Source organism: Manacus vitellinus, unplaced genomic scaffold (genome assembly GCF_001715985.3).
Source record: "Manacus vitellinus isolate BGI_N305 unplaced genomic scaffold, ASM171598v3 scaffold_21_pilon, whole genome shotgun sequence".
Lineage (NCBI taxonomy): Eukaryota > Metazoa > Chordata > Aves > Passeriformes > Pipridae > Manacus > Manacus vitellinus.
Genome location: NW_021939546.1, coordinates 4,430,929 through 4,448,264, shown reverse-complemented (window position 1 = coordinate 4,448,264; position 17,336 = coordinate 4,430,929). Strand labels below are relative to the sequence as shown.

The 17,336-nt window shown below is 48.2% G+C and overlaps 3 protein-coding genes across 3 annotated transcripts in view; 2 read left to right on the top strand and 1 right to left on the bottom strand.

Annotated features, from left to right (window-relative positions):
• SGIP1 (SH3 domain GRB2 like endophilin interacting protein 1) overlaps positions 1-8,068 on the top strand; it is a 51,759-nt gene extending 43,691 nt beyond the window's left edge. Inside the window, 7 exon segments of the mRNA XM_018072367.3 lie at positions 1,118-1,229; positions 1,601-1,756; positions 2,127-2,259; positions 2,551-2,753; positions 3,587-3,651; positions 4,729-4,893; positions 5,303-8,068. Coding sequence (XP_017927856.3) covers positions 1,118-1,229; positions 1,601-1,756; positions 2,127-2,259; positions 2,551-2,753; positions 3,587-3,651; positions 4,729-4,893; positions 5,303-5,325 — 857 coding nt within the window. The 3' untranslated portion in view covers positions 5,326-8,068.
• A 3,648-nt stretch (positions 8,069-11,716) lies between these two features.
• TCTEX1D1 (Tctex1 domain containing 1) lies at positions 11,717-12,802 on the top strand. Its single transcript, XM_018072076.2, has 2 exons — positions 11,717-11,984; positions 12,463-12,802. The coding sequence occupies exons 1-2, from the start codon at positions 11,742-11,744 to the stop codon at positions 12,664-12,666; spliced, it is 447 nt and encodes a 148-aa protein (XP_017927565.1). The 5' UTR covers positions 11,717-11,741; the 3' UTR covers positions 12,667-12,802.
• A 1,389-nt stretch (positions 12,803-14,191) lies between these two features.
• INSL5 (insulin like 5) lies at positions 14,192-16,071 on the bottom strand. Its single transcript, XM_008921938.2, is given in 3 exon segments — positions 14,192-14,424; positions 15,670-15,862; positions 15,864-16,071. Coding segments are annotated over 3 exon segments (534 nt in total). The 5' UTR covers positions 15,972-16,071.
• Between the last annotated feature and the right edge of the window lie 1,265 nt (positions 16,072-17,336).

Genomic DNA, 17,336 nt, shown 5'->3' with positions numbered 1-17,336 from the left:
GGGCAGGGGCATGACCTCTCCAGGATTTTTTGGGTGTCCATGGGTTTAGCACCTTGTACATTGGGTAGGTGACCTGACACTAACCCTGGGCTGATCTTTGGACACTTTCCATGGGGAAAAGGTGACGACTTTGCTGTGCCAAAAGCACCTTAGACTCCCCTGGTGGTGGGCACAGGGAGCAGGATGTTGTCTCCCATGCAGGGTTTCCAGCACACTTGGGACTTCTGAGGTGCAGTTGCAGTGAAGATTTCATCTTCAAATTCTTTTGGAGACAAGAATTCCTGGTCAGCAAAGGGAAACCTGCGAGTGATCCTGCAGGGCTAATTATTTTAGAGTTTGCCGGGTGTCCGTGGATGCACAGCATGACCAAAGCAAACTTTTCTCCTTTATTTTAATCATGGAATCCTAGAATGGTTTGGGATGTCAGGGACCTCAAAGCCCATCTTGCTCCACCCCCTGCCATGGGCAGGGACACCTTCCACTAGACCAGGTTGCTCCAAGCCCATCCAACCTGGCCTTGAACACTTCCATGGATGGGGCAGACACAACTACACTGGCCAGCCTGTGCCTCTGTAGTTTCAGATTTTTGGTGATTTGCAGATTTTCTGTGGGGTACTGTGGGATTTGTGGGGTGAGCAAGGAGTGGGGGTCCTCTTGGCTCACTGGGCAGGAGAGGAGAGGGGATTGCAGGAGTCTCGGCAGGTTGGGGTTCAGGCATCATGAGACTGCTGACACCCCACTTTCCCACAGGCAGCCTGAGCTCTCCAGTGAAGAGACAATGAACCCCCCCAGCCCCTTTTTCCGGGGCTCAGAGACCAACTGCAAAAACTGTCATGCAAAGCCTGCCGTGTGGCAGCCCCCACGCCGGGGGGCCACGGCCCTGCATGCTGCTCCTGCCTGGGGCTCCTCCATCATTTTCTTTGCTTGCTTTTGGAGGGGGAGGGGAAGATAATTTAAAACTGTTTTTAAAACCTCATCCAAAGCCTGGGGGATTTTTGTTATTATTTGCCCATGAAGTGAGGCTGGGGTTCCTGGTGAGCACCCCCTCGCCCTGGGCTGGGGAGAGTGGGGCTGTTCATCTCTGTGGTCCCAAGTGGGGGTGTCTGCTCTGTTGCAGGGTCATCACGGGGGCCCAGCCCTCTCACCATGGGGGCACAGGACACCCTGCCTGTCGCTGCCGCCTTCACAGAAACAGTCAATGCGTATTTCAAAGGGGCCGACCCCAACAAGTAGGTGCTTACCAATGGGGTCTGGATGTTGATATGGGGGTTCTGGGACTGCGACAGCTTGGGGTGCATCCTGAGGGTTTGGGAGGGAGGATAGGAGGTGCTCTGGGCTCAGCACGTGCACGTTGGGGTGTCACTGCACTGCACCAGGTGGGGGTCCAGCATCAGGACACTCCTGCAGTGCCCCATGACCATTGCCCCTGGCGGGCTGTCAGCCTTTGTGCTTCTTCTGCTCACTCTGAGAATGCAACAGTGTCATTACCTGGGGTGGGAACTGGGGGGCTGTCACCACCATCCTTGGTGCAAGCCCTCCCCTCGTGCTTCATTTTGAACCTCCCTTTCCTGACCCTCCGTCTCTGTGTCTGGCACTGCAGGTGTATCGTGAAGATTACAGGGGAGATGGTGCTGTCATTTCCAGCAGGCATTACCCGACACTTTGCCAACAATCCCACTCCGGCGGTGCTCACCTTCCGTGTGCTGAACTACAACAGGCTGGAGCATGTCCTGCCAAACCCCCAGCTCCTCTGCTGGTAAGGACCCACCTTGCCAGCATCCCAAATGAAGGCGGGTTTCCAGAAAACTAGGGGACTTTATAAAAAAACACAGACCCATGCCAGGTAGAAGAGCACCAGCAGTGAGGAGCCAAGTGCTTTGTTTGTCCTTTGCTCTGCTCATTAAACCTCCTCTTTGCAAAATGAGATGACCTATGGGTTATATTTGCTGTGCCTCCCTGGAGGCAGCTGAGGACAAGCCAGAGATGTGTGGGAGGCAGCCAATATTCCCATAGATGTGGGATTGAGTGCAGTCACTCACAGCTGGTGGCTGCTGTCCCATGTGCTTTGTAGAACAGCTTTCTCCTGCCAAGGCAGGTTCTGTAAAGGGTTAACTCTCTGTCTGCAGTGACAGCGTGCAGAGTGACACCAACTCGAAGGAGTTCTGGGTCAACATGCCAAATCTGATGACTCACCTAAAGAAGGTATCGGAACAGAAACCGCAAGCCACCTATTACAATGTGGATATGCTCAAATACCAGGTAGGGGTTTTTTGTAAGATAAAACTGTGCCAAAAAAACCTCTGCTGAATTATAGATGTAAAAGCTGGTGTTTCCCTAGTGCAGAGTGTAGCTAATGTGAGGTGGGGGCATATTATCCCTTTAGTCCCTTCTTGTGGCACTAGATTGTCTGGCTTTGAGCCTAGTACGGAGTTTTGGTGGGAGTACAAGGTATTGCCTCCTCTGAAACCGAATGCGATGAGCGCGGCTGTAAAACGGGACTTCTCCCTTCACCCCTATGGAAACTAAATGTTTTTTCTGTCATTTTGGAAGGTATCTGCCCAGGGTATTCAGTCTACTCCATTAAACCTTGCAGTGAGCTGGCGGTGTGACCCTGCAAGCACTGACCTCCGCATCGACTACAAATACAATACAGAGGCAATGACCACACCGGTAGCTCTAAACAACGTCCAGTTCCTCGTCCCCGTCGATGGAGGAGTAACCAAACTTCAAGCTGTGCTTCCTCCTGCTGTCTGGTAGGGACTGAGCTCCTTCCCTCTCTCTGCTGTGTCCCTGCCTAGAACTGCAGGAGCAGGCTCGATTCAGGAGGGTCTGTGGGTGGGAGCTGGGGGCACACTAGGAACCGAAACCTTCCCTCCTCTTGCAGGAGGAAGGCTGCAACCCCACTGTGATTTATTTTTTCTTGCCATTCCCACAAGAAAATGGTCAGAGATGAATGCATGTGTGTGGGCAGCAGAGCATCAGCCCTTATTTTGTGTTATGGCTGCTTTTTCCAGGGCTCAGAGGGGTGCAGGGCCATCACTGCCATAGGCCCTGGCACAGGTTGCCCAGAGAAGCTGTGGCTGCCTGCCTCATCTCTGGAAGCATCCAAGGCCAGGTTGGACAGGGCTTGGAGAAACCTGATCTTGTGGAAGGTGTCCCTGTCCATGGCAGGGAGTGGAATGAGATGAGCTTTGAGGTCCCTTCCAACCAACCCAGTCTGGGATGCTGTGATCCTATGGAGATATGCACGGCTGTTGCTCCCATAGGCAGTGGCATGAACATTTCCCGGAGGGCACAGCACTGCCTCTTGCCCATCGCTCACCTGCAACCCAAGGACAGCTTTTTCCTGCTCAGCTCATACAATCATAGAATTATATTGGTTGGAAAAGCCTTCTAAGACTATCAAGTCCAGCCATTAACCCAGCTCTGCCAAACCCAAATCCAAGCTCCCAGAATTGCAGCTCCAGAGAGCAGCACCGGAGCAGGTCGCCCCCACCACCAGCCCACACAGCCTTTAGCAAAATTCAAATGACTTCTTGGCAATTTCTTGTTTCCTACAGAAATGCTCTTCTTCGTTTGTTTTCAGGAATGCTGAACAGCAAAGGATATTGTGGAAGATCCCTGATATCTCTCAGAAGTCAGAAAATGGAGGTAATCCTCAAAATATGCATGTTATTAACTCTGAATCCTTAAATCAGACACTGACCCGTTTATCATGCCGGCACACAAGCCCAGACACACAGATTCCTGCTGGGGCTTGCCAGGGAGAATGCTATTTAAAGCAGAGCTTAGAAAAGCAGGGCTACGTGCCACTGGTGCTGCTTTGCCAAGTGCCTTGGCATCACAGGAGGGTATTAACACACCAGGTTTGGACGTGGTGGTTTGCCAAGTCCTTTTTTCCCTTGACCTTCTGTATTTGAAGGCTGAGGCCCCACATTGTGTCCCCATTGAGGTGACCACAGTCTCCCACAAGTGGCTTCTCCATGTGTAACCCACATACTCAGCTGCTCCTTATCGCTGGGGTGTCTGAAAAGTCAAATTCTGCTGAGAGGATGAGAGGAGTTTGCCTCCTGCCCCAGGGATGCTGGAGGGTTGGGGAGCCCCATGAGACTGGGCTTCACCTGCAATGCTTTGGGCATCTCACAGAATCACAGAATATGTGAGTTGGAAGGATCATCAAGTCCAACCCTCAGCCCTGCACAGGATCCCCAAGAGTCACACCAGGTGCCCCAGAGTATCATCCAAACACTCCTTGAGCTCTCTCAGCCTTCGTGCTGTGACCACTGCCCTGGGGAGCCTGTTCAGTGCCCAAGCACCCCCTCGGGGGGAAGAACCTTTTTCTAAGATCCAACTTAAACCTTCCCTGACACAATTTCAGGCCATTCCCTGCTACTGGTCCCCACAGAGCAGAGATCAGTGCCTGCCCCTCCTCTTCCCCTCCCAAGGAAGCTGTAACTACAATGAGGTCCCTCCTCATTCTCTTCTTCTCCAGTTGAACAGACCAAGTGCCCTCAGCCGCTCCTCACACAGCTTCCCCTTAAGGCCCTTCCCCATCTCCGTTGCCCTCCTTTGAACACTCTCTAATAGTTTCATGTATTTCTGATATCATGGGGCCCAATATAAGAAACGTTTTAAGCCATTAGAGAGCTTTGCTGGCAAACCCAGTGCTGGGGTGCTCCGTGTGCCTCTCCAGGCTTGTAAGGGTTTCATGTGGCACTTCCATTGCAGGTGTGGGGTCTCTGCTGGCCCGGTTCCAGCTGTCAGAGGGGCCGAGCAGCCCGGCCCCGCTGGCCGTGCAGTTCACCAGCGAGGGCAGCACCCTGTCCAGCTGCGACATTGAGCTCGTGGGCGCCGGGTACCGCTTCTCCCTCATCAAGAAAAGGTTTGCAGCAGGTAGGTGCCTCACCAGCAGCTCCTCTCTGCCTGTGCTGGGATGCTGGGAATGCTCCTGCTGTGTATTTGTTGGCTGCTCAAGCCCAGAGCTCCTGCCACAGCTCAGCGCGATGGGGCTGGCTGGGGACAGAGGGGCAACAGCTCCACTGCATGACATAAATCCTGCTGCCACTTATGGGAGCCTGGAATTTCATGGGCTCTTTCCTGCTCAGGTGTTCCTCCATGAAAGGCAAGGTCTGGGATCTGCTGCAGAGAAATACATGGATTCTGCCATGTATTACATTGCTGCAGAGAAATACAAGGATTTTCCCGTGTGCCCTGTGGGAGCGGGGCTGGTGGAGGTGGGCAACCATCCCTTAGGAACCAGGGCTGCTCCCTCCCCTCAGTTGATTTCTGATCCCATTTCTAGGTAAATACTTGGCTGATAACTGATGGAAGCTTATGCAAGTCTGTGGAAAATACTATGGAAAATACCCAAGGACTGCTGTGTGTGGAACGGGTTTTAACTACAGTTTAAGGAAAATGAACTAAATCCTGCACTTGGGACATTTCTGTTGGAAGTGTCGACAACTTTCAGCATTTTTTTTCCTTGGAAAACACCGTCTTGACCAGTCCTACAGTATTTACTTCTAGATGTAACATTGTTAATGGTTTTAAAATGTAATTATTGTATTTGTAAATTGTACTCATTCCAGTAAGGCTGTATTTTGGCAGTTAGACACTTGAGTTTTAGCATTTTACCATTCATGAAATGGATGTAATTTAAACTGTGGTATATAAATCTAATAGTAGTACTGTTGAATGGCACAATGCTTACAGAGGTAGATTACATTTTGTCAATATATACAATTTAAATACAATACTGGTAGCTGTTATGAAGGGGGTGCCTCATCAAAAGAGAGTTCAGTAGAGCCCACATGCTGATTTACTTTCCCTTCAGTCTTTAGTACGTCTCACAGCGATGAATAAAAGCTTAATCTTCAGGTTTAGCTGGTTTAACTCCAGAGAAATATCGCTGTAAAGGTGGAGGTTCCTAGCACAGTCTCCCAGGAAAAAAATCTACAAGGAGTATTTACTCCAAATTCCCAACCTGCCCCGTGTTCTCTTACAGCTGCAGATTCCCTGTCAGGAGTCCTGGCAGCATGTAGGTGACTAACGTTTCTCTTTACCCCATGTCCATATATTTTGCAGGGATTCAGATAAGGAAATAAGCAGCAAAGAGACTGGGTGGTAAATCTGAGCTCACAGCGCTGTCAGGAAGTGTTCCTGCTGTTTTTAAGGATGCGTTTTCCGAGCTGCCTCCAGATTTTTGGTTGCATTTTTACGTTCCTTTGCTCGCTTTTCTGCCTTTCCCCCCATTTTTGAAAGCCCTATGGGTTTAGAAAATGTTTTAAAGACATGCAGCCCCCCAAGGCCTTTCCATTTTACCACTAAGGCAGGAAGGTGTGTATGGACTGGGAAACAACTCCCTGGGGAGCTGCCAAGATACAGTGGGGCAAGAGCCAGCCTTGCTGGCACTGGGAGCAGCTCTCTCCTGGAGATGGGAAAATACATGAAAGTGCTAAACGGGAGGCTGGGGATCAAAAAATTATCCCTCTGTGTTTTTCCTGGGAGCTGGTGTCCTGCTGCTCATCCCTGTGCAGCGTTTGGGATCTTGTTGACGTTGATCTCATCCTACTTCTGGCAACATGGTGATAGCATTGGTGGCATTAATGGCACAGCATCTGCTGAGATGTGGAGCTTGTTTAATGGGAGAATTTGGCAATATTGGGAAAGAAAAGAAGGGCTCTTTACAAAATTAAACACAGTTGCAGTTCAGATGCACAGAGAAGCTCAGGAGCATCCACTGAACTGGGTGCTGGAGACTTTGGGAATGTGTAAGATGACAAATAGTTCTGATTTTACAGTCACAAATGTTGCCAGGATTAGGCTTGTGCATTTGCATAGGAAAACTTAGACTGAGCATGTTAGGATGTGCTTGATTATTGAGCAGTTTGAATTGATGTAGAAAAACAGAGAGCGGTGCCCATCTGAAAAAAAAATAAGGAAATTTGGAGATATTTCAGGTCTGAGGTGACTCCCAGGCTGTGATTTGTAAGATTGAGGGGTGAGCTGTGTGTGTGCATTCACAAAAGGCAGCAACAGGGAAGATAAAGCACAATTTGGTTCTGCAACTTCCCACATCTTGGCAGATTTTGGAAGTACACTCAGCAGTGCTCCTGGATGGAGTGTCCCACTCCATTAATGATTTTCCCCCTGAACTGGAAATATGTATAAAGTGTGTAACCCACCCCTTTCTGACACAGGAATACAGGGCAAACCCTAAGAATCACATCACTTCATGCTGTGTACAACTGTTACAAACTCATTCTTCCAAAAGAGATCTATGGCATAGGCCCAAAAATAAGGGGTTTATTGTGTAAATATTCCCAGAACATAGAGATTTTACTTTATATTTCATTCGAGAGACAAGGTGTTTACATAGCATTGGGTTTTTGAATGCTTTTTAAACAGAAAAACCCATAACCCAAAGCTTCCAAGCTCGTCCCATTTGTGCTGTAGCACAAAATGGAGTCACTTTTTTGGGATGCAGCTCCTGTGGCCTAGGTAGAGAGATGGGACAGTTCTGTGCACTTTCTGGGGTGAATTGGCTGGCAGGGCTGTGTCCAATGTGCCATCACACTTCCAGCCCCACAGGGATACGGTTTTCCCTCCAGCCATGGGCAGGTGACACCAAACCCACAACACCGGGACCAAAACCAGCAGTTTGGGACAGAGGACAGGTTCCCTCCATACTGCTTTGGCCAGGTTTTTTGCATAGTGCTTTAGCAGAGTGCCACAGGGATGCTGGTTTTGCTGGGCGTTTGTCTTGCACGTACGAATGTGGCACCCCAGTGTTACCCCATGCGGGGAACACAACTGTTGTTCCCAAGTCCAAAGTGCAGGAGCCTGGTCTTCCTGCCTGGCTTTGAGAAGGTCTCAGCAGAAAAAGGTTATGGGTAGCAGCTTAGGTTGGTCTGAGTGTTTAATGTAGAGCATCAAATAGGAGCATGTATAGGGATGTATATCGCTCACAGCCAAGAATTACTTCCCAATATCCCATCTAACCCTACCCTCTGACAGTGGGAAGCCATTCCCCCTTGTCCTATCACTCCAAGCCCTTACCCCAAGTCCCTCTCCAAGTCCCCTTCCAGTGCCCCTTTAGGCACTGGAAGGGCTCTAAGATTTCCCTGGAGCCTTTTCTTCTCCAGGATGAATACCCCCAGCTTTCTCAGCCTGTCTCCAGAGCAGAGGAGCTCCAGCCCTGGGAGCAATCCTAGCGGGAAGCACCACTGCTCTGTTTCCCAGCATGTGGTTCAGCAGGTCTTTTGCCAAGTCAGACTGAGGCTGGAAAGGGGGCTCAGCCCTCTGGCACTGCCCAGCTCTAGCACTCCTGAGCTCAGCAGCACTTTGATCTATCTGAGTGAAAAAAAGGACAAATAAAGGAGGCATTAAATAAAAATATATGGATGCATGCATAGAAAGGCTTTAGCTCAGTTACTCCCATGGACCCTTCCCTTTAGACTGTGTCTCAGCAACCTCTCCCAGAGGAATTTTCCCCTGGGAATTTCAGCAGCCCACACCTGCAGAGTCAAAGTTCCTCTGATGGAGCAGGAGGGTTTTCCCCCACAGACACCCGAAGACTTGGGTTTTTAGATGTCAAGAGCAGGAAGTAAATTTTTTTGGTAATTTTTCTCCTGTTTGTTGTAAGCAGTCAGGATTCTCAGTCAGCTTATGGTGCTCCTCACAGGAGACCTTTCAGACCAATTTTCTACTTTAACAGTATTTCTTAATAACTATGAAATCACTCACTAGTATGAAATACTACCAAATAATGAGCTTTTCATTTGGTGCCTGCATTTGGTGCCTCTTAAATATCACTCTCCTGTTCAATAATTCTTGTTTTTTCTGTCATTCAGGATTTCATTTAAATTACTTTGCCTTTGATCTGCCCTTTCAGGTTTTATCTATTAAAAGTTTTTTAAAACATAGATGGGAAAAACCTAGAAATTTCTGTTGGAATGTTATCCTGTTTTAGCCAGGCAGGAAGAGGATGGAGAGGGAAGGCTGCAGCCACCCAAGATTCCTCCAGCACAAGTATCACATAAAGAGTTACCACTTCCCTTTCTCCCAGCAGAGGCATTTTAGAAGACTGGAGTGCACTGAGAAGATTTTTAAAAGACTTAAGAAGGAATCAAACATCTTTTACTAAAAACATTCAGACCTCATCCTTGGCTACCAATCTCTGTCAGCAACTGTTTCCAGGCCCACTGGGCACCTGGGGCAGTTTTGGGTCACAGAGGAATCCTGCTCCATTCCACCTTTTTTTTTGACATACAGCCCATGGATCTGTTACCCAAACACCCAACATCTTAAAAAAACCTCACATCCATACACTAAGTATGGAGTGGTTTTTCCCCTACTCTTCTGTTCATTCTATGTGAAAACATCTTGGTTAAAGCACTTAATTTTGAAGCTTGACATATTTTATATGTAACATCATGTCATACTTTCCTGATAAGAAATTACTGCCTCAAAGATTTCATTTCATAGCCAGAATTCTTCTGTTCTTCTTTTTCTCACCATTTCCCAAGGAAAGTAATCCTTGCAGAGCTGGGGAGGTTTTATGATAATCAGGATTTTAGTTCTTATTTCAATCAGGATTTTAATTCTTATTTCACTGCAAGGCTAGGAAAAGATTTGCAGGAATACACCCTGCTCCTGCCTTCCCTTTCCCTTTAGGAGGGATGATGCTGCTGGCAATGGTTCTTGAAACCATGAGCGTTAAAGTGGTGATGCTCTTCCAAGGTTTTCAGACAAGCAGGACTCTGCAACAGGCCATGCAGGATGTGGTGAAACACAACAGGTTTTAGTGAGGTATTTGGGATATCTTGTTCCTCCATTAGAAATCCCACTCTTTCTGGGTACAGCCATCCTGCTGTCAGGTTTCTCATCCACACAGGGATGGGCTTTTCCACTCCAAAATGCTTTAAGGTTGATGAAATCACCTGGTTGCTTGGATTATATAAAACATGTGGAGATGTTCATTGTGGTGAGCGAGGAATCCCATTGGGATGTGTTGTGAAGCTCCTCTCCTGCAGCCAGGGCTGGTGGGTGGAGGGCATGGAATGCAGGAGAACCTCACCAGGACACCCCAGCAGTGAATCAGATTTCCCCAGGTATCACCCTGTATCATTTTATTAACTCCCTCATGTATAAAATGTTTATAAATATTTGTGGATTAAGATACACAGGTCTATTTTTAAGATTTAAGTTAAATAAGTTAATGAATGGCTGGCCTTTTTTGCCTAAACGTGCAATGAGATGTATTATACCTTTAGTCTATGATGGCCTAGGTACTGCTTAGTCTGTGATGAAAACTTTGCTGCTTTCCTACTGTTCTCAGAGAAAAAAAAAACTGTAAAAGACGTACAGGTTTGTTGCACAGGGACTACTGCAGCGAAGCTTTGTATTTGACCACTGGTAATATGAATGTGTTGTATTGACTTGTTGAAGATAATCATGAAACAACATATTTTAAATGTTACTTGCCTTATAGATTAGAGTACAACTATGTGGATATCATTTTTGTAAATACTGTTTTTTATAAATGTCTCTCCTCCATTCTCCCTGTCACCCATTTCACCGAATCTCGAATATGCAATTATTTACCACGCATAACGTTGCGACAGATAAATCCCCATGTCAGAACAAAGTTTATTAATTCTATACATAAGATCCACATTAAATACCCAATTGAGTTGCAATTTAAATGTGATTATTATTTTTTCCTTGAAAATAAACAAAACCAGTAAAACAATACTTTTTCTGAGTGAGCTTTGCTTCCATAAGCAAGAGAAGCCAGAGGAGATGGGCAGAGGTATCGGGGGCTGGACCAAAAAAGGGTCCCTTACCCAGAAAAAATCATCTCTGGCCCAAAACCTGTCATCGCTGCTGGAGTTATGCACAGTGTCCCACATGGGGACGGGTCAGGGTTGGCATGTGGGGACATTGGGAATCCACAGGGACCACGGGGACGGATGGAGCTCGAGAGGACCCATGGAGGCCATGAGCATATGTCAGGACTGTAGGGACATGTGGGGTCTATGTGGATCCACAGGGGTCATAGGAATCTGTGAGGGCTATAGGAACCCATGGCGACCCACAGGGGGACCATAGGGACATTTGGGGGAGGCTGTGTGGACCTGTGGGGGCCACAGGGACCTGGGACTTTTAGGTGTACGTGGGAACCTGTGGATACTGTGGGGACCTTGGGGGAGTCTGTGGGAACATGTGGAAGTCGTGGGGACATGTGGAAGTTGTGAGGACACGCAGGGACCTGTGGACTCTGGGGACCTGTGGGGGCTGTGAGGGAATACAGCGACCTGTGGAAGCCATGGGGACCTGAGGGGGCTGCGGGGACATGCAAGGACCTGTGGAGACTGTGGGAGCCATGGGAAACCTGTGGGGGATGTAAGGGGACACCAGGACCTGTGAAAGCCATGGGGACCTAGGGGGCTCTAAGTGCACACAGGGACCTATGGAAGCTGTGGTGACTTGTGCTAGCCATGGGCACCTGTGGGAGGTTATACGGACACCTGTGGGAGGTTATAGGGACTGGTGGAAGCTATGGGGACCCAGGGCAGCCGTAGGAATACACAGTCCCCCGGGAGGCTGTGAGCACACAGGCGGAGGCCGGGAACGCAGGGGCCGGGGAGGGCGACCTCCCCCTCCCGGTGGCCGCCGCCCGGCACTGGCCGCCGCCCTTCCGCCTCCCTCCGCCGAGGGGGTGGAGGAGCGCTGAGGGGATGGATGGCGGTGCGGCCATGAGCGACCCCCGCTCGGGTGGGTCTGGGTACGACTGCACCTCCAAACCGCCTTCCGCCCGGCAGCTTTTTCCTCATAAGCCCGAGCTTTGCCTCACAGGTCCTTCCAAGCGCTTCCCGGGGGCAGCAGTGGATGAGATCCTGAGGGATGTGGTGGAGAGTTACTTGAGGGAGCAGCGCTACGAGCCGGCGCAGTGCAGGGAGGTGGCGAAGGACATCGCTGAGGTAGGAGGGAGCAGGTGGATATTCTGCCCTCATGGTTCGATGGGGTGTGAGGGAGGTGGCTGCTGGGGAGCTCCCCAGATATCCCCCAAAATACCTATAAAGTGTGAAATAAAGGGTGGAGGAGGGTTGCTCTGAGGAGGGTGCACGTGGATACGAGTTAATAAAATGGTTTGGGTTAGAAAGGACTTTAAAGCTCATCTTGTTCCACTCCCTGCCATGGGCAGGGACACCTTCCACCAGACTAGGCTGCTCCAAGCCCTGACCAACCTGGCCTTGGACACTTCCAGGGATGGGGCAGCCACAGCTTCTCTGGGCAACCTGTGCCAGGGCCCCACCACCCTCACAGGGAAGGATTCCTTCCCAATATCCAGTCTAACCCCATCCTCTGTCAGTTTAATACTATTTCCCCTTGTCCTGCCCTGCTAAACGTCTGTCTCCATCTTTGAACACATGGACTAAACTTGTTTTTCTCCTGCAGATGGTTAAAGCGCGGGTGAAAGACCTTGTGATCCCACGGTACAAGATTGTGGTGGTGACACACATTGGGCAGCTGGATGAGCAGAGCATGCAGATTGGGAGCAGGTGCCTGTGGGATCCTGTGAGCGACACGTTTTCATCGTATGTGTTCAAGAACACTTCCCTGTTTGCTGTTGCAAATGTCTATGGTGTGTATTTTGAATAGGGAGGTAGTTGAGCTTAACAGCAGAAGAAATGGAAGTTCAGCCTAACTCTTCCTGTTTCTGTTGTTGAAAACATTTGTGAAGGACCAAAGTGCTCTCACCTGTTTTGAAATGTGGCTACTGTGAGCCTTTGGGTAAATGTAATTAACTGTTTCCCAGAGCTTTCTCTGGGAAGTGGTTCTCTCTGACACACTGTTTTGCACCTAATTCTTGCTACTTTCAGAACTTTCCCTGCAGGGAAAATAATATTTTAAGAATATTCCCTATAATGTTTTTATCTCCCTGAATTTGCCTTCATTCCATGATCCCCGAGCAGAAACCACAGAGGGTTTTTTGGAGAGTAAAACAAGAGCATTTTAAAACAATCTCTTGTTAATGATGTTTGCAGGCATTCAGTGCATGCCAGGCCTGAGCACAGAAAAGGTGGCTGAGAGAAGGTAGCTAGTTCTGCTTGAATCATAGAATCCCAGACTGCTTTGGGTTGGAAGGGATCTTAAAGCTCATCCAGTCCCACCCCCTGCCATGGGCAGGGACACCTTCCACTAGACCAGGTTGCCCCAAGCCCCATCCAACTTGGCCTTGGACACTTCCAGGGAGGGGTAGCCACAGCTTCTCTGGGCAGCCTATGCCAGGGCCTCACCACCCTCACGAGAAAGAATTTCTTCCCAATTTCCAATCTAACCCTGCCATCTTTCAGTTTGCTACCATTCCCCCTTGTCCTGCCACTCCATGGCCTTGTCAGTCCCTCTCCATCTAGGAAGAAGAAGACCAGTGAAATGAAGTGAAAATTGTCTTTAAATGATACTGTGTTTAGAGTATATAAATCTGACATATCTGGGCCCTTCTAGTGAAAGTGCTTGAATCGAGAATACTGAATTTCAGCTGCGGTTCTCAGCCAATACCTGCCCTTAGATAAGAGCCCTCAGCTCAGAAGTGTGCTTTCAGTCTCCCTGGGTGCAAATTAACTGTCTGTTTAATTGGACTTAAGGGAAATGTTATTGAAAGCAGCTGGATTAGGAGATAAACTGTGGGTTTATGCCCATCCAGTTTAGATGCTGGGACTGATGGTCCCAGGTCTCTCCTGCTGCAGCCGTTCCCCACTGGTTGGGGTCTGGCTGACCTTGTAGTGTGACAGAGCTTCCTGTGCCTTCCTCTGATTCTGAAACCAGACTTTTTGCTTCTCCTGTTTCCCAGCTGAAACCTGCTGTTGGATTTTCCTGAGTAAGAGAACAAACCTATCATAAATTGCTTATTTTATTACATTTTACATGCAAAGCTGAAACTAGAAGAGTAGTTAGTTAGAAAGAAATATTTGTACTCATGAATGAGTTTAACTAAACCTCTTGTAAACCCTGTGAAACCCAGTCAACCTGAACTGTCACTGCAACCACTTGCTAGTGTGCACTATGACATTTAACACTCAAAAGGTAAAGCTACAATTAAAGAACACAACCGAACTAATTGTGGTTTATGTCATGATTATTTTAATCCATGGAAGCTGTGATATTGAGCCTCAGCAGCCCCGTTTCAGCACAGGGAGCTGATCTCCCTCCTGCTGCAGCCCACGTTGCAGCAGGATGTGGTGAGCAGCTTGGCTGCCTCACGCTTGCTTAGCACAGACATTTTGCTGATGTGCAAGTCTTGCTCCGGCTTGGACTTGACCTCGTGGGTTTCTTCGCGGTCGGTCCCCAGTCTCTGGTCTGTGTAGGTTGAGGAGTCGGCGTCACCGTTGTGTGGGAAAGGCTGGGGGTTTTCACTCTCTGGGGCATAAAAATTAGAAGCTAAGAGTTAGAAGTCACGGAAAGATGAGTAATTTAAGTATTTATCTTTACTAGAAAGACACACCAACCTACAGCCGGGGAGGGAAACACTCCATGTTTCTGATGTGAGCAACCAACATGTACCAGATCACTGACTTGCTCACAGTCTGAGCAATGTGTTTAAAAACCCAGTAATTCATGGATTTATATTTAAGAGTATTCTTTGTTGCCTTGTCAGTCTTACACTGATATATTTGCTTCCAAGGGAAAAACTGTGGTTAGATGTGTAAATGGCACTTGACTGGCACATTAACTTGGGCCTGCCTGTGGGATTCCTGATATGCAAGTTTTGCATTAAGGCATCACCTACCCCACAATTTCATAGTCCTGGGTGTTCCCACTTCAATTACACTAGCATTTCAGCTGCATTTCAAACACTTTTGGACATCTGGGCACTGCCCTCTGGAGTTTGTAAAGGTGTAGTAGTTCTTGCTTAGTTTAGCACCAGACTCTCACGGAGGGTGTTGTGGGTGGCATTTCTTTTTGTATTTGTTTAGAGCTGCTGCTATAAGAAGTTTTCCAAAAATGCAGGTGTGGGAAGTGCAGAAAGTCTCTATTCCTGTCATCTGCTTCAGTTATTTTCTTATTTTCTATTTATTTTAATCTGTCAGAGTGCAAATTCCTAGCAGTGCATGTAATGGCTGAATTTTCTTGCTATCCAAAAATGCGCTAATGAGTATAGATATATACGACAGCTTGTGAAGATACTTAAACTGCAGAGTAAATATTCAACATGCTTTATTTATAATATTCTTAAGTTGTGATAAAGTTTCTGGTTTCTAGTGGGGAAAGTGCAGGCAGCAGTAAGACACTTGCATTGCCTGCAGCAAAGCTCACTGCTGGCACTTGAAACGAGATGGCAGAGAGATTTTCAATGATAGCCTTGGTTTTGCTCCTGTTCCTCAGGTAGACTTGAAAAATCTTGAGCTAAATGTTTTTTTTTTTTTAGCAAAATAGCACAGGGAGCTAAGCTAGGCAAGCTGGAAGGAGAGAGAACACGTGGAGCTGCAGTGCTTCGCTTACTGTCTCCCAGCACAGCCCATGCTGCTGGTGCTGGAGCTATTGAGGGGAACAGTGGGAGTGGAGGGCTCCCGAGGCACAGCCTGCAGGGACTGTGCTGCTTCTGAGTCCCCTTGGAGCTGGATGCACTGGGGATGAGCCTGTGATGCTTCAATTGGTACTTACCCAAGAGATAGCGATGATCAGTCAGATGCCTCTTCCAGCGCGAGCCACCACAGGTGAACACGACAGCTCTGACAAAGTCTCTCCCACAGAGCCTCACAGTGTTTCCTTCCCCTTGTCCTCCCTGTGCCACGATCAGGAGAGTTAGACAGGCCAGTGCCAGCGCTGTGCCCCTCATGGTGCTGAGGGTTCTTCGTGCCTGGTGTGGGCAGGGCAGGAGGGACCAGCCACGCTGAGTGCGGAGCTCTGCTGGAACCTTCCCATTTATACCCACAGCCCATGCGCTCCACTGGGTAATGGCCCATTCTGGGGGTGACTTCATGTTTGCTAAAAACATGTTAATCACTTGTTTCCGGTCATGTTTGAAGTGCTTTGGGATCTTGGTCAAGTATTAAACACTTCTTAAGGCTCCGCAACTGGTTTACTAGGAACACGTGAGGTATAACATGTTTATGGGGTATGGGCTCAGGTGGATGCTGTTAATGTGTGTTCTGCAAGAGCAAAAGGGTGTTTATGACATGATCTGTAGGTAATGGGTTCTATGTCTGTTCCCCACACAGGTGTGCTGAGCAGCCTGTTACCCAGTCCTGCCTGTTATCACCGTTTAAGCAAGGGGGTCTTTCAGTGTTAGTGATCCCAAAGAAAAAGGGAGTTAACTCCTTCCCATGATGTCTGCAGTTGTGCACCTCTTCATTCCCTGCCTTATTCACAAGCCAAGCTGGTGACTGAGGATGACTGGGAGGAAAAACCTGCCAGTTCCAGGCCTCCGTGAGAAAATCAGGTATTGAGGGGGTTTGGGGGCTGTGAGGCCTGTAGTTGTGGCCCTTGTCCAAAAAGGCATAGAAAAGAGGGGGAGATGGCACTGAAGAAAGCACAGAATAGCTACAGGTCAGCATCCTGGCCATCCTTTGATTTTTGGTAACACCTGAAAGACAGAAGTGGGTCCACTAAAGCAGTGTGGAGCTGCTCTGGAACCAGATATCAGTAAATTGGTTATAAACACAGCCCCTTCCTAATGCTTGGGATGTTGTTGGCTGCAGTTGCTGTAAGCTTCTATAAAAAATTCTTGCAATGAAATGCCTGAAGGAGAAAATCTATCAAATACAAGGTTTGAAATTCCATGTTTAACAAAAATTACAGGAGGAACCTTGAAGATCTTGAGCCCTTCCTAACACCACAAGGGTTTTCCAGCACCATAATGTTACAGTTAATTAGCTTTCACTGTGTGCAGGGTGGGTTAGGATGTGTTACAGCCTTGATAGAAAGCTTGTTTTGTAGCTGCAGCATTGGTAAGCAAACAGATGATGGAAAATACATGGTGTATTTTGTTCAGATTTGTAATAATGATTAACACATGATTCATCTTAATGGGTGTCTGTCTTTGAAGTGCACAAAGATTTATTTTATGTCGGGTAAGTTTGCATGTTCCCTGTTGGATGTGCAGCACACAGAAGTGAATGTTAATGCGTCACAAATGATCCTTAACTTCAGTGATGTGTTAAATGTTGGATGTTTATTGTCAGGGCAATCAGAGAGGCTGAACGTTGGGTATCTATAAAATACACATCTCCACACATAATGTGCTCGCTGGGCAGCAGGGCTACGACTTGTGCTTGATCACTGCTCTGTGGGGATTTTAGTATTTTCTGTGGGCAGGAAGTCCCTGAAAA

Bases quoted from the DNA above. Each gene is read 5' to 3' on its own strand.
- TCTEX1D1 (XM_018072076.2), top strand. From the start codon at position 11,742: ATGGATGGCGGTGCGGCCATGAGCGACCCCCGCTCGGGTGGGTCTGGG. The intron at 11,985-12,462 runs GTAGGAGGGAGC...TTTCTCCTGCAG, and splicing joins TGGCGAAGGACATCGCTGAG to ATGGTTAAAGCGCGGGTGAA.